Source organism: Hordeum vulgare, chromosome 3H (assembly GCF_904849725.1).
Source record: "Hordeum vulgare subsp. vulgare chromosome 3H, MorexV3_pseudomolecules_assembly, whole genome shotgun sequence".
NCBI lineage: Eukaryota > Viridiplantae > Streptophyta > Magnoliopsida > Poales > Poaceae > Hordeum > Hordeum vulgare.
In genome coordinates, this window is record NC_058520.1 from 615,663,918 (window position 1) to 615,676,821 (window position 12,904).

At 44.1% G+C, this 12,904-nt stretch overlaps 1 protein-coding gene across 1 annotated transcript; it reads left to right on the top strand.

Moving 5' to 3' along the window:
- Positions 1 to 6,529: 6,529 nt before the first annotated feature.
- On the top strand, positions 6,530 to 9,913 carry LOC123445701 (respirasome Complex Assembly Factor 1-like). The gene is made up of 4 exons (XM_045122727.1): positions 6,530 to 6,854; positions 6,937 to 7,040; positions 9,216 to 9,345; positions 9,667 to 9,913. Exons 1-4 carry the CDS (start codon positions 6,735 to 6,737, stop codon positions 9,703 to 9,705), a joined length of 393 nt encoding a protein of 130 aa, XP_044978662.1. The 5' UTR covers positions 6,530 to 6,734; the 3' UTR covers positions 9,706 to 9,913.
- The last annotated feature ends 2,991 nt before the right edge of the window (positions 9,914 to 12,904 follow it).

Below are 12,904 nucleotides of genomic sequence, written 5' to 3' on the forward strand. Positions count from 1 at the left end.
AAATTTTTGTTTCCCATGCGACGTTCCCCAACAGTGGCATCATGAGCTAGGTTCATGCGTAGATGTCTTCTCGAGTAGAACACAAAAAATTTTGTGGGCGGTGATGTGCGTTTTGCTGCCCTCCTTAGTCTTTTCTTGATTCCGCGGTATTGTTGGATTGAAGCGGCTTGGACCGACATTACTCGTACGCTTACGAGAGACTGGTTTCATCGCTACGAGTAACCCCGTTGCTCAAAGATGACTGGGAAGTGTCGGTTTCTCCAACTTTAGTTGAATCGGATTTGACCGAGGAGGTCCTTGGATGAGGTTAAATAGCAACTCATATATCTCCGTTGTGGTGTTTGCGTAAGTAAGATGCGATCCTACTAGATACCGATGGTCACCACGTAAAACATGCAACAACAAAATTAGAGGACGTCTAACTTGTTTTTGCAGGGTATGCTTGTGATGTGATATGGCCAAAGATGTGATGTGATATATTGGATGTATGAGATGATCATGTTGTAATAGATAATATCGACTTGCACGCCGATGGTACGGCAACCGGCAGGAGCCATAGGGTTGTCTTTATAACTAACGTTTGTGCTTGCAGATGCGTTTACTATTTTGCTAGGACGTAGCTTTAGTAGAAATAGCATGAGTAGCACGACAACCCCGATGGAGACACGTTGATGGAGATCATGATGATGGAGATCATGGTGTGACGCCGGTGACAAGAAGATCGTGCCGGTGCTTTGGTGATGGAGATCAAGAAGCACGTGATGATGGCCATATTATGTCACTTATAAATTGCATGTGATGTTAATCCTTTTATGCACCTTATTTTGCTTAGAACGACGGTAGCATTATGAGGTGATCTCTCACTAAAATTTCAAGACGAAATTGTGTTCTCCCCGACTGTGCACCGTTGCTACAGTTCGTCGTTTCGAGACACCACGTGATGATCGGGTGTGATAGACTCAACGTTCACATACAACGGGTGCAAAACAGTTGCGCACGCGGAACACTAGGGTTAAGCTTGACGAGGCTAGCATGTGCAGACATGGCCTCGGAACACATGAGACCGAAAGGTCGAGCATGAATCGTATAGTTGATATGATTAGCATAGAGATGCTTACCACTGAAACTATTCTCGACTCACGTGATGATCGGACTTGAGATAGTGGATTTGGATCATGTACCACTCAAATGACTAGATGATCTATTCCTGCAGGGCTCCACCCGAGCTCCGCAGAAATCCGATCTAGAGGTAGAACTATGTGGTCTAGGGTTGAGTTGCACGTGGCAAAAGTTGTCTCAAATCAGCCCTAAAACACCACTATATATAGGAGGGAGGGGTAGGGCTAGCCTTGAGGGACAATCCCTCAAGGTGTGTCGGCCAACGGGAGTAGGAGGACTCCTCCTCCAATTCGGTTTGGGAAGGAGGAGTCCCCCTCTTCCTTCCCACCTCCCTCTTTCCCTTTTTCTTTTATTTTCCTTTGGTATTTTCTTATGTGGCGCCATGGGCCCCTTGGGCTGACTCCACCAGCCCACTAAGGACTTGTGGCGTCACCCTAGTGTCTTGGGCTCACTCCCGGGTGGGTGGGCCCCTCCCAGTGAACTCCCGGAACCCATTCGTCACTCTCGGTACACTGTCGGAATTGCCCGAAACTTTTCGGTGACCAAATGAAACCATCCTATATATCAATCTTCGTTTCCGGACCATTCCGGAAACCCTCATGACGTCTGTGATCTCATCCGGGACTCCGAACAATATTCGATAACCACACATATAACTCAACTATACTAAAATATCGCCGAACCTTAAGTGTGCAGATCCTGCGGGTTCGAGAACTATGTAGACATGCCCCGAGGCACTCCTCTGTCAATATCCAATAGCAGGACCTGGATGCCCATATTGGATCCTACATATTCTCCGAAGATCTTATCGGTTGAACCTCAGTGTCAAGGATTCATATAATCCCGTATGTCATTCCCTTTGTCCTTCGGTATGTTACTTGCCCGAGATTCGATCGTCGGTATCCGCATACCTATTTCAATCTCGTTACCGGCAAGTCTCTTTACTCGTTCTGTAATACAAGATCCCGTGACTTACACTTAGTCACATTGCTTGCAAGGCTTGTGTGTGATGTTGTATTACCGAGTGGGCCCTGAGATACCTCTCCGTCACACGGAGTGACAAATCTCAGTCTTGATCCATACTAATTCAAGGACACCTTCGGAGATACCTGTAGAGCAACTTTATAGTCACCCAGTTACGTTGCGACGTTTGATGCACACAAGATGTTCCTGCGGTGCCAGTGAGTTATATGATCTCATGGTTATAGGAATAAATACTTGACACGCTGAAAACAATAGCAATAAAACGACACGATCAATATGCTACGTTCATAGTTTGGGTCTAGTCCATCACATGATTCTCCTAATGACGTGATCCGGTTATCAAGCAACAACACTTGCACATAGTGAGAAAACCTTGACTATCCTTGATCAACTGGCTAGCCAACTAGAGGCTTGCTAGGGACATTGTTTTGTCTATGTATCCACACATGTATCTATGATTTCATTCAATACAATTATAACATGGATTATAAACGATTATCTTTAAACAAGAAATGTAATAATAACTATTTATCATTGCCTCTAGGGCATATTTACAACAGTTTGCGCATCTTGCCTATGTATATGATAGAAAAATAGGTTACTTTTGTAGTACTAGGTTATATAGGAAAAAAATTTAAAGAGAAGGATGACTCCCGCCCTTTGTATGAGGACGATGCATACAACCATTTTATTAATTATTCAACAATACCTTATAAAGTAATACATCAATATGTCTAAAGCCATCATTTTGGTGAAATATGTCGCTACTCCTATCCGCTTGATGAAGAGGTACAAATTATCTTAGCTACATACCCAGACCTCATACCAAAAAACAATAACTAAATTCAAAGACTCCAACCAAGTTGCTGGGTCTGGGTCACACAGCAGTCCACTACACTCTCAGCGGGAACCGCATGCGCACACTGCAAGGATCATCTACTAACACATCCACCTTGCCAGGCCTATTGTCAACTGTTCTGGGACGTTGCATGAAAAACAAAAAATTTCCTATGAACATCCAAAATCTATCTATGGAGATGTATAGTTATCAGAGGGGGAGTGCATCTACATACCCTTGTAGATCGCTAAGCGGAAGAATTCAGAAACGTGGTTGATGTAGTCATACGTCTTCGCGATCAAATCATGATCCGTCCTGATCTAGTGCCAAACGGACGACACCTCCTCGTTCAGCACACGTATAGATCGATGACACCTCCGCCTCCTCGATCCAGCGAGCGATGGCGGAGTAGTAGATGAGTCGTTCTCCGGCAGCACGACGGTGTGGTGACGGTGATGGTGGTGCAATCTCAGCAGGGCTTCGCCAAGCGCTGTCGCAAACGCGACGGAGGAGAAAATTGATCTAGAGAGAGATGGAGGGTGCCGCCAAAGGCTTGGCGCGTTGCTGCCCTCCCTCTCCTCTCATATATATAAGGGGAAGGGGAGGAGGGCTGGTCATCCTAGGGGTTTCCTAGGTGTGGGGCAGCGGCCTAGGGGCTGCCTTGGCCCATAAGGCAAGGGGCGACGACCACCCTAGGGACAATCCTAGCCCTTGGCTGCATTTGCCTTTGGGGATGTGGGGCACCCTACCCACCAGGGGCTCGTGCGCCTCCCTCTCAACCCATGGGGCCCTCCGGGGCAGGTGGACTCTCCCGATGGACCCCCGGAACCCTTCCGGCATCTCCGACAAAAAAACGGTAAGTCCCGGAACTTTTCCGGAACCCGAAAACCAACTTCCCCTGTATGAATATTTACCTCCGAAGCTCCTCGTCATGTTCGGAATCTCATTCGGGACTTCGAACAACCTTCAGTTACCAACATACAAAACTCAACAATATTATATTGTCATCAAACACTAAGCGTGCGGACCCTACGAGTTCGAGAACTATGCACACATGACTGAGGCACCTTTATGGTCAACAACCAATAGCGGGACCTGGATGCCCATATAGGTTCCTACATATTCCACAAAGATCATTATCGGCCAAACCACGATGCCAAGGATTCAATCAATCTTGTATGCAGTTTCCTTTGTCTAGCGGTATGTTACTTGCCCGAAATTCGATCGTTGGTATCCCCATACCTAGTTCAATCTCATTACCGGCAAGTCTCTTTACCCGTTCTGTAATACAAGATCCAATGACTAACTCCTTAGTCATATTGCTTGCAAGCTTCTTGTGATGGTGTATTACCGAGAGGGCCCAAAGATACCTCTCCGTCATACAAAGTGACAAATCCCACTCTTGATCCATGCGAACCCAACAGACACCATCGGAGTTACATGTAGAGCATCTTTATGATCATCTAGTTATGAAGTGACATTTGATACACACAAGGCATTCCTACGGTGTCAAGGAGTTGCATGATCTCATGGTCTTAGAAACACATACTTGACATGTAGAAAGTAATACCAATAAACTTAGTGATGCGATCAAATGCTATGCTTATGGTTGAGTCTTGTCCATCACATCATTCTCCTAATGATGTGATCCCGTTATCAAATGAGAACTCATATATATGGTTAGGAAACCTTAACCATATTTGATCAACGAGCTAGTCTAGTAAAGGCTCACTAGGTTCTCCAACCCACAGGGTCTGCACACTTAAGGTTCAGTGACAATTTGGTATTAATGAGTTATGTGTGATGGTAACCAAAATTTGTTCAAAGTCCCGGATGAGATCCCGAACATCACGAGGAGCTCCAAAATGGTATGGAGGTAAAGATTTATATTTAGGAAGTTGGTATTCGAGGTTCGGAAAAGTTCGAGAATATTTCGGTTGTGTGACGGGAGTGCCAAAAGTGTTCTGGGGGTCCATCGGGAGGGTCCACCTGCCCCGGGGGCCCCATGGGCTGTGAGAGGGGGCACACTAGCCCCTGGTGGGCTGGCCGCCTCTCCCACCAAGGCCCATGCGACTGGAGGTGGGGGCTAAGCCCACAAAGAGGCCAACCACCCTTGCCTTGGGTGGCAAGGCACCCTAGGGCCGCCCAAGGGGGGGAACCCTAGGCTGAGCCGCCCCCTTCCTATCCTCCTGTATATATGAGAGGGGAGGGAGGGTTGCACGAAACACGCCACGGCGCAGCCTCTCCCTCTCCCTCTAGATCGTCTCCTCCTCTAGATATTCCGGTAGTGCTTGGCAAAGCCCTACCGGGACAACTACACCACCACCACCGTCACACCGTCGCGCTGCCAGGGAACTCATCTACCATTCCGCCCTCGCTTGCTGGATTGAGGAGGTGGAGACGTCATCAAGCTGTACATGTGCTGAACACGGAGGTGTCGTCTGTTCGACGCTTGATCGAGAGTTCGTGGGACGGATCGTGATTGGATCGCGAAGACGTACCACTACATCAACCGCGTTCCTTAATGCTTCCGCTTAGCGATCTACAAGGATATGTAGATACAATCTCTTCTCTCGTAGATGTGCATCTCCTAGATTGATCTTGGTGAGCATAGGAAATTTTTTGTTTTCCATGCAACGTTCCCTAACAAGGACCTCATCCCCACAAACCGAAGGCTGAAAAGGGTGGTGCCCCTAGCATGATGGACTACATGAGGATGCTGCTATGTGCTGGGAGGAGGCTGAGGACCGGCCACGAGGAGGGTGCACGGGAACCTATCAGGTTTTACGTGCAGATAAGGGACCAGGAGGACATCGCCATGCTCATCATCCCGCCTAAATTCAAGTAGGTGATGAAGCAATGGTTGGTCAACGGCCCTCCTCGGATCATCATCCTCTCCGCTAACAAGTGGTGCGAGTTCTATGTCCAAGTGCAGATGTTCAAGGGGCACATGGTGCTGGGACGCGGTTGGGAGTACTTCTTCTCTCGGCACAAGATCGTCCCCAGCGACCTTGTAGTCTTAAGGCTCTCTCGCACGAGGATGAAAGCGCAGATCTTCAACGCCAACAACTCCAACATTTACAGGGTCGGATGCTCCAAGCACAGCTGCGTCGGCAACATCGCTCATGCTATTTAGTTTGTTCCTCGTAGTCTGAACTTAAGTAGTGTATGTTTGAACTGATGCCCATCGTCTCTTTTACTGTGAACTTGTCCATATTTTACACAGGAACTAGCATCCTCGGGTACAACAGGGGCATGGGATGCCCTGTTGTTTTAAAACTCATGCCTACTAGTACTTACTGCCAGTTCTTGATTTGTTCTTGGGTTGTTCTTGTTTTGATCTTGCTCCTGGTGATCAATTTGTGTTGTGTGTGTTGTGTGCTGGTAAATGGGTAGTAAGTCCATCCTATTTAAAAAAGGTGAGCGGATAAAGTACTTGTACATATGAATGACCAAACACATTCTGACATTCAAGGGACTGAAACTTTAGGAAAAAGAAAGAATATTATTTGTTTCCCTAACCATTCAATCATACGTGGTTCGTGTATCCTATAAGCGACAACGTGTTAGAGAAGGGTCTCTTCTGGATAACAAGACGGAGTTCTGGAATACGCCAACAGCCTGCTAAGGCGGAAGCCAAAAGGACTCCGTCGGCGACTGGACCGAGCAAGCTCAGTCTTTTCTCTCTCCCTCCACCAGCGATCCCATCTCGCCGCCCACCCGCCCGGAGAACCGCCGCTCCCATCTCGCCGCCGCCCGCGTGGAGAACCGCCGCCGCGGACGAGCCGGAGGCATGAGGAAGTCCAAGGCGGCTGCTGCGGCGGCGAAGCAGCCGCACCACGCGGCGCAGAACGGCCACGCCCTCCCGTCCAGGCTCGCCCGGTACCTCGACCCCGACGCGTCCTTGGACAAGGTATGCATGCCACTGCCGCCGCCGCGAATCCTAGCGACTCCGTGGGGTTCTGATTGGCTCGGTGTTTATTCTTGGTTTGCAGGACCAGCTGCTGGATGCGGTGCACTGGATCCGGCAGGCGGTGGGGCTCGCCTGCGGCCTGCTCTGGGGCGCCGTCCCCCTCGTCGGCGCCTTCTGGATCGCCCTGTCAGTCCCCCCCCCCCCCCTCCCTCCCTGCTTCCTCAAAGCCACCATCTTTCTTCTCTTTCCCTTCATACATACTGTAGATGGGGCGTGGTACAGTACTAATTCAGGTCCATTGTTAACTGAATTCATGAGTTCATCTTACACTGAATTCAGGATCTCTCCCCCACCGTGTGGTACAGCATTAGCGTCTCATCAGTAGATGAGCCTAGCGATATCTGTTAGCTGCCTGATTTCAGAAGGCCGCTTTGTTCAGTCTGAGGAGGTAAAATGAGTGTTAGATTCACTGCGTATTGGAGGTTCGTTCGGGTCGTCTCAGTACTGGCCAGTGGCCACCAGCTCGTCAACGAGCATTGGGGTGGCTCTTCACTTTGTCTGGTATTAGATGCGACATGGGCTGTTTAATCAGCTCTTTGTTTGGCGTGGCCGTCAGAAAACTAACACAATTGCCGCATATGTACAGTGGGATGCCAACTGCTCTTAGTTTCTGTGTGCTCATTAGTTGAATAAACTGGCAAAGGACTGCTGATGTATGATTGGCTGGTTTTGCTCGTCTTGCTAGAGTTCCTTGGAGAGATTAGCATTCTCAAACAAAATGTGAGGTGCCCTTTATTCAGTCCATGAGAGTATATGTAGTTGCTTGTGATGCAAAATTGCATTCTGAGTGATGAATTTCTGGATTCCTGACCTTTGCTAAACAGCCGAGCATTTTCCGTATGCAAACACTTAAAACCATGGCTCTACATTTCTCATGTGTCAAGAATATGCGTGTTTGCTTACATCACGTAGCATACTGGATTGCGATTGTATTTTGGTACCGGAAATTCAGGATTATCATAACATAGATGGTCTATTGCAAGTCGGCTAGAGAATTTTGTAACATGGTGCCTATTTTGGAGATCTGCATATTGTCTTAGCCTCTTAGGATAATTCAGTGTTCAAGAAAGCGTTTTTAAGCGGTAGATTAAGCGGTTTTTTTGGCAAAGCGCTTCGCTTTTGCCCTAAGCGGTAGATTAAGCGTTTTTTTAAATTTGGCCAGAATTTGACTGTTTGAACTACTTTTGCTTGTCTGCTTGCACAATAATGGCAATATCCCATTTATCTTATTATTAGGCTCTGTTTGGGAATTATTTCCTTCATATGCTTGCAAAATTATGGCCACATGTTTTCTATTAGGCTATATGACTATTTGAACTGAACTGCATTTTAGTTGCTATTTTGCTTGCCATGTGAAGTTAATGTGTACTCGCTATGGTGTGAACTGTATTTTAGATGGCTATTCAATTACACATGTGCCATGTTTCCTATTTTCCTGTGTATATTATTCAAAATCTATCAAATTCTAGCCAATTTCAAAAAACGCTTAAGTGCGGTTAAGCTGCGCTTAAGCGTCCATTGCTCTAAGCTGTGGCCTTCCGCTTCGCTTACGCTTTCCGCTTTTTTGAACATTAGCACCCTTTCGATTATTGAAGACTGATATACCTCTTTTCAGCCAATTTGACCATGTGACGTATTTTCTTTTGCTATGTTGCAGACTTTTTACTATTTCCACTGATAATTTTTCCTTAACACTCCACCGTGATAATTGATTTGTAACATTAGCAAACAAACACAATTGCCACAGTGGGATATGAACTGCTCTGAGTTTCTAGGTGTTCATTAGTGAATAAATTGGTAAAGCGCTGCTGATGTATGATTGGCCGGTTCTGTTCACATTGCTAGAGTTCCTTGGTGACATTTAGATATGACTTGTGCTTTTTCTTCAGTCCATGAGAGTATATTTATCTGCTCCCTTCAGCATGGGGTAATTCTGGTGCAAATTGTGTTGTGAGCAGTGATATTGCCTGATTGCTCATCTTTGTTGAACACCTGAGCATTTTCTATATTCAGACACTTAGAAATCATGGCTTCACATTCCCATGGCCAGTACTATGCCCGTTTGCTTAAAGCGCATGGCATACTGGATTATGATTGTATTTTGGTATCAGCAATTCAGGACTATAATAACCCGTATGACTTGTTACAAGTTAGTCAGAGAATTTAGTAACAGGGTCCCTTATTTCTAAAATCCGCGTGCCGTCTTAGGATAGCTTCAACACCCTTTCGATAAATGCAGAATGCTTTACCTCTTCTCAGCCAAATTGACCATGTGGCATATTTTGTTTTTCTCTGTTGCAGATTCTTTACTATTTCCACCGTAATAGTTCATTTGTACTATGCACATCTGCTGAAGATTGATGAGGAAGACTTTGGAGGCCATGCCGCCCTACTTCAGGAGGGGCTCTTTGCCTCGTTCACCCTTTTCCTGGTAAGCTATCGTCCATAATCATGTCTGCTCCATCACCGCCTCCTAGTTGCACCGACGTTGAACTCATTTCTACCACACATGCACATGTCTTACTAGTGATTTCTTTTCACATGTTGTCAGCTTGCCTCCTAACTAGCAACCGCTACCGGCACATAAAACTAGCACTATCACGTGATTCTACTTTTTCAGTAGGAGCTGTCAAACAAAAAACACAAGCTTGTAACATTGAATGAACTCCTTTAAGTTCTTGCGTCTTTCTGTTCGCACATTGAATAAATTGGTCGTCATCAATTACTAACAGATTCTTCTCTCGGCTTGCAGCTTTCATGGACTCTAGTATACAGCTTGGCTCACTTCTGAGAAGCCCGTCTGCGGAACTATGATGCTGGATTTTCGTAGTTCATTTCATTCACTCTTTTGTACAATTAGCTATCATGGATGTAATGTCATAGTACTGTAGAACAACGTCATGGAGCTATAACTGTAATTTATATAGAATGCCTTCCACTTGTTGGGTCCATTCGGTCAAGCTCAAAGTAATATCATCTCCATCATTGTTTCATGTAAATGTTAAATCTCGCCAATTTGAACCTATAGTTCCACTCACATTTGTTACTCTGTTTTCCCAGAATAATATCGATTTAGGAGGTCACATACGATTACTCTGAGATTTGAAGTTAACTTGATGAAACACTGAAACTCAAAATACATGAATATTAAAACTGGGAATTGAGGTGCCATGTACATACTTCCAATAGGAACCAAAATAAGAGGAAAACTTCAAAACTGAAACATGGTGAACCAAAGAAAAAACATGAGAAAAAGTTAGGAAAGACCTCCAAAATTCTGATGGACTTGATTTCAAGAGAATCAGAATAGCCATTCCTTCATTTCAAATTGTTTCAAATGAACTTTTCCTATAGGAAACATGTCCTTGAAATTGCCCGTAAAAAAACACGTCATTCAAATTTTCTAAGTTCATGTGCGCCTGACCGTCGGTAAGATTGCATCGGCATAGAGGTATCATCATCACTAGGCCATGGCAATGTTGTCACCCGCCCAGGGCCCATCATCTTCAACGATGGATGCCCACATGTGCACACCATCACATGTTGGATAAGTTTCTGGTGTAGGGAGAGTCAAAGTTGATGTTATTTAGGATTGAGTTGCACACTTTATGCGGGGTGCCGATCAAGTAAAGAAAAAATACCTGAACATACTTGTATGTTATAGAGCGGTTATCATATTGTTCCAAGTACCAAATGCAAAGTCACTTGTCGAGCCATCTAGAATATTTAACAATCAATTGCCTTAGATTAGAGATTTTTCTTTTAGGAATGTGCATTTGTAGATATCTCTTTACGAAGATATAAAAGGAGACCCCGCAAAAAAGGTATTAAAGGAAAATGCAAACACAAATGAATATAATACAAAACTTATAAATAGTAGAAATTAGTATAAAAATAATTATTATTTTCTATTTAAAATTATACTTTTCTGAAACATGTCAAACAAAATATTGATAAAAGCATAACCTTTTGCAACTAAATATGTTTTTAGTTTACCGCAAGTGTATTGTAATAAAAAACGTTACAAATTATGTTTTGTACTTAATATTTTATTAGCATGTATTTTTTAGTTAATTCTACTATGTATAATATAATAAATATATTATTTAAGATGATGAGACCAGAAAACAATTTATAGACAAGTAAAAAAGATTAATATAAACAAGTGACATAGGTTCTTAATGATGGGTTGTCCATGTCGTTTCTGCACCAGCTGGTCGATTATCCGTCTCGTCCTGTCACTTCTCATCCTCTATCTAAACTGACCCAAGACTCGGAGAAACATATTTTTGATTTAAATTGCTGAAAATTCTATTCGTTGAGATACATACTTCTATGTGTATTTTAAGCTTTTTAAGCATTTTGATAATAATTGTGTTTTCTCCACCGAGTTATTCAAGTACATTGGTGGTTCATATCTAGGTATTGACAAGTGAGTCTATCTTCAGTTGATCAAGAGCTATAAAATGGTTCTTATATTTGAAGGTACATTTTATTCGCTAAAATTATATGAAAGTCTTCATATATATATACACAATCACGATTCCCCCCTTATTTTATAATTCATATACTTGAGCAACCCAATAAATAGTACCCCTCCTTTCTAAAATATAAAGTGTCGTTTGATTTTTCTTATCTTCGTTGCACAACTTTGAGAATAATTTCGTGTATTGTATGTCTACAAATTACTATACACACATATGAAATAGAATTGTTTTGCAAAGCAGATACGACCATGCCATTTATACATGTTCAATCTATGTACTTTGATATATATTAGTGGTCAAAGTCATGCGTCAAAGACCGTGCAAAGTCAGTCGCGCCTTATATTTTGGGAAGGAGAGAGTAATAAATTCCAATTCACTTTGATCATCATTGCGTCGAATTTTGCTTCGAGCGCATTTCACAAGTTCTTCCAACCCGCATGTAGACATTGTGTTTGTTGGAAATATGCCTAGAGGCAATAATAAAATGGTTATTATTATATTTCCTTGCTCATGATAATTGTCTATTATTCATGTTATAATTGTAATTAATCGGAAACCGTAATACATGTGTGAATACATAGACCACAACATGTCCCTAGTGAGCCTCTAGTTGGCTAGATCGTTGATCAATAGATGGTCATTGTTTCCTGATCATGGACACTGAATTTCATTGATAACGGGATCACATCATAAGAGAATGATGTGATGGACAAGACCCAATCCTAAGCATAGCACTAGATCATATTGTTCGTCTGCTAAAGCTTTTCTAATGTCAAGTATCATTTTCTTAGACCATGAGATTGTGTTACTCCCGGATACCGTACAAGTGCTTTGGGTGTATCAAACGTCACAACGTAACTGGGTGATTATAAAGGTGCACTACAGGTATCTCCGAAAGTGTCTGTTGGGTTATACGAATCGAGACTGGGATTTGTCACTCCGTGTGACGGAGAGGTATCTCTGGGCCCACTTGATAATGCATCATCATAATGAGCTCAATGTGACTAAGGAGTTAGCCACATGATGATGTGTTACGGAACGAGTAAAGAGACTTGCCGGTAACGAGATTGAACAAGGTATAGGGATACCGACGATCGAATCTCGGACAAGTATCATACCGGTAGACAAAGGGAATTTCATACGGGATTGATCGAATCCCCGACATTGTGGTTCATCCGATGAGATCATTGTGGAACATGTGGGAACCAACATGGATATCCAGACCCCGCTGTTGGTTATTGACCGGAGAGGTGTCTGGGTCATGTCAGCATGGTTCCCGAACCCGTAGGGTCTACACACTTAAGGTTCGACGATGCTAGAGTTGTAATGGGAATAGTATGTGGTTACAGAAGGTTGTTCGGAGTACCGGATGAGATCCCGGACGTCACGAGAAGTTCCGGAATGGTCCGGAGGTAAAGATTCATATATAGGACGTGGAGATTTGATCGTCGGAAATATTTCGGGGATCATCGGTATTGTATCGGGACCACCGGGAGGGTTCCG

Coding starts and splice junctions, on each gene's coding strand:
- LOC123445701 (XM_045122727.1), top strand. CDS start 6,735: ATGAGGAAGTCCAAGGCGGCTGCTGCGGCGGCGAAGCAGCCGCACCAC. Junction 6,855..6,936: donor CCGACGCGTCCTTGGACAAG/GTATGCATGCCA, acceptor CTTGGTTTGCAG/GACCAGCTGCTGGATGCGGT. Junction 9,346..9,666: donor CCTCGTTCACCCTTTTCCTG/GTAAGCTATCGT, acceptor CTCGGCTTGCAG/CTTTCATGGACTCTAGTATA.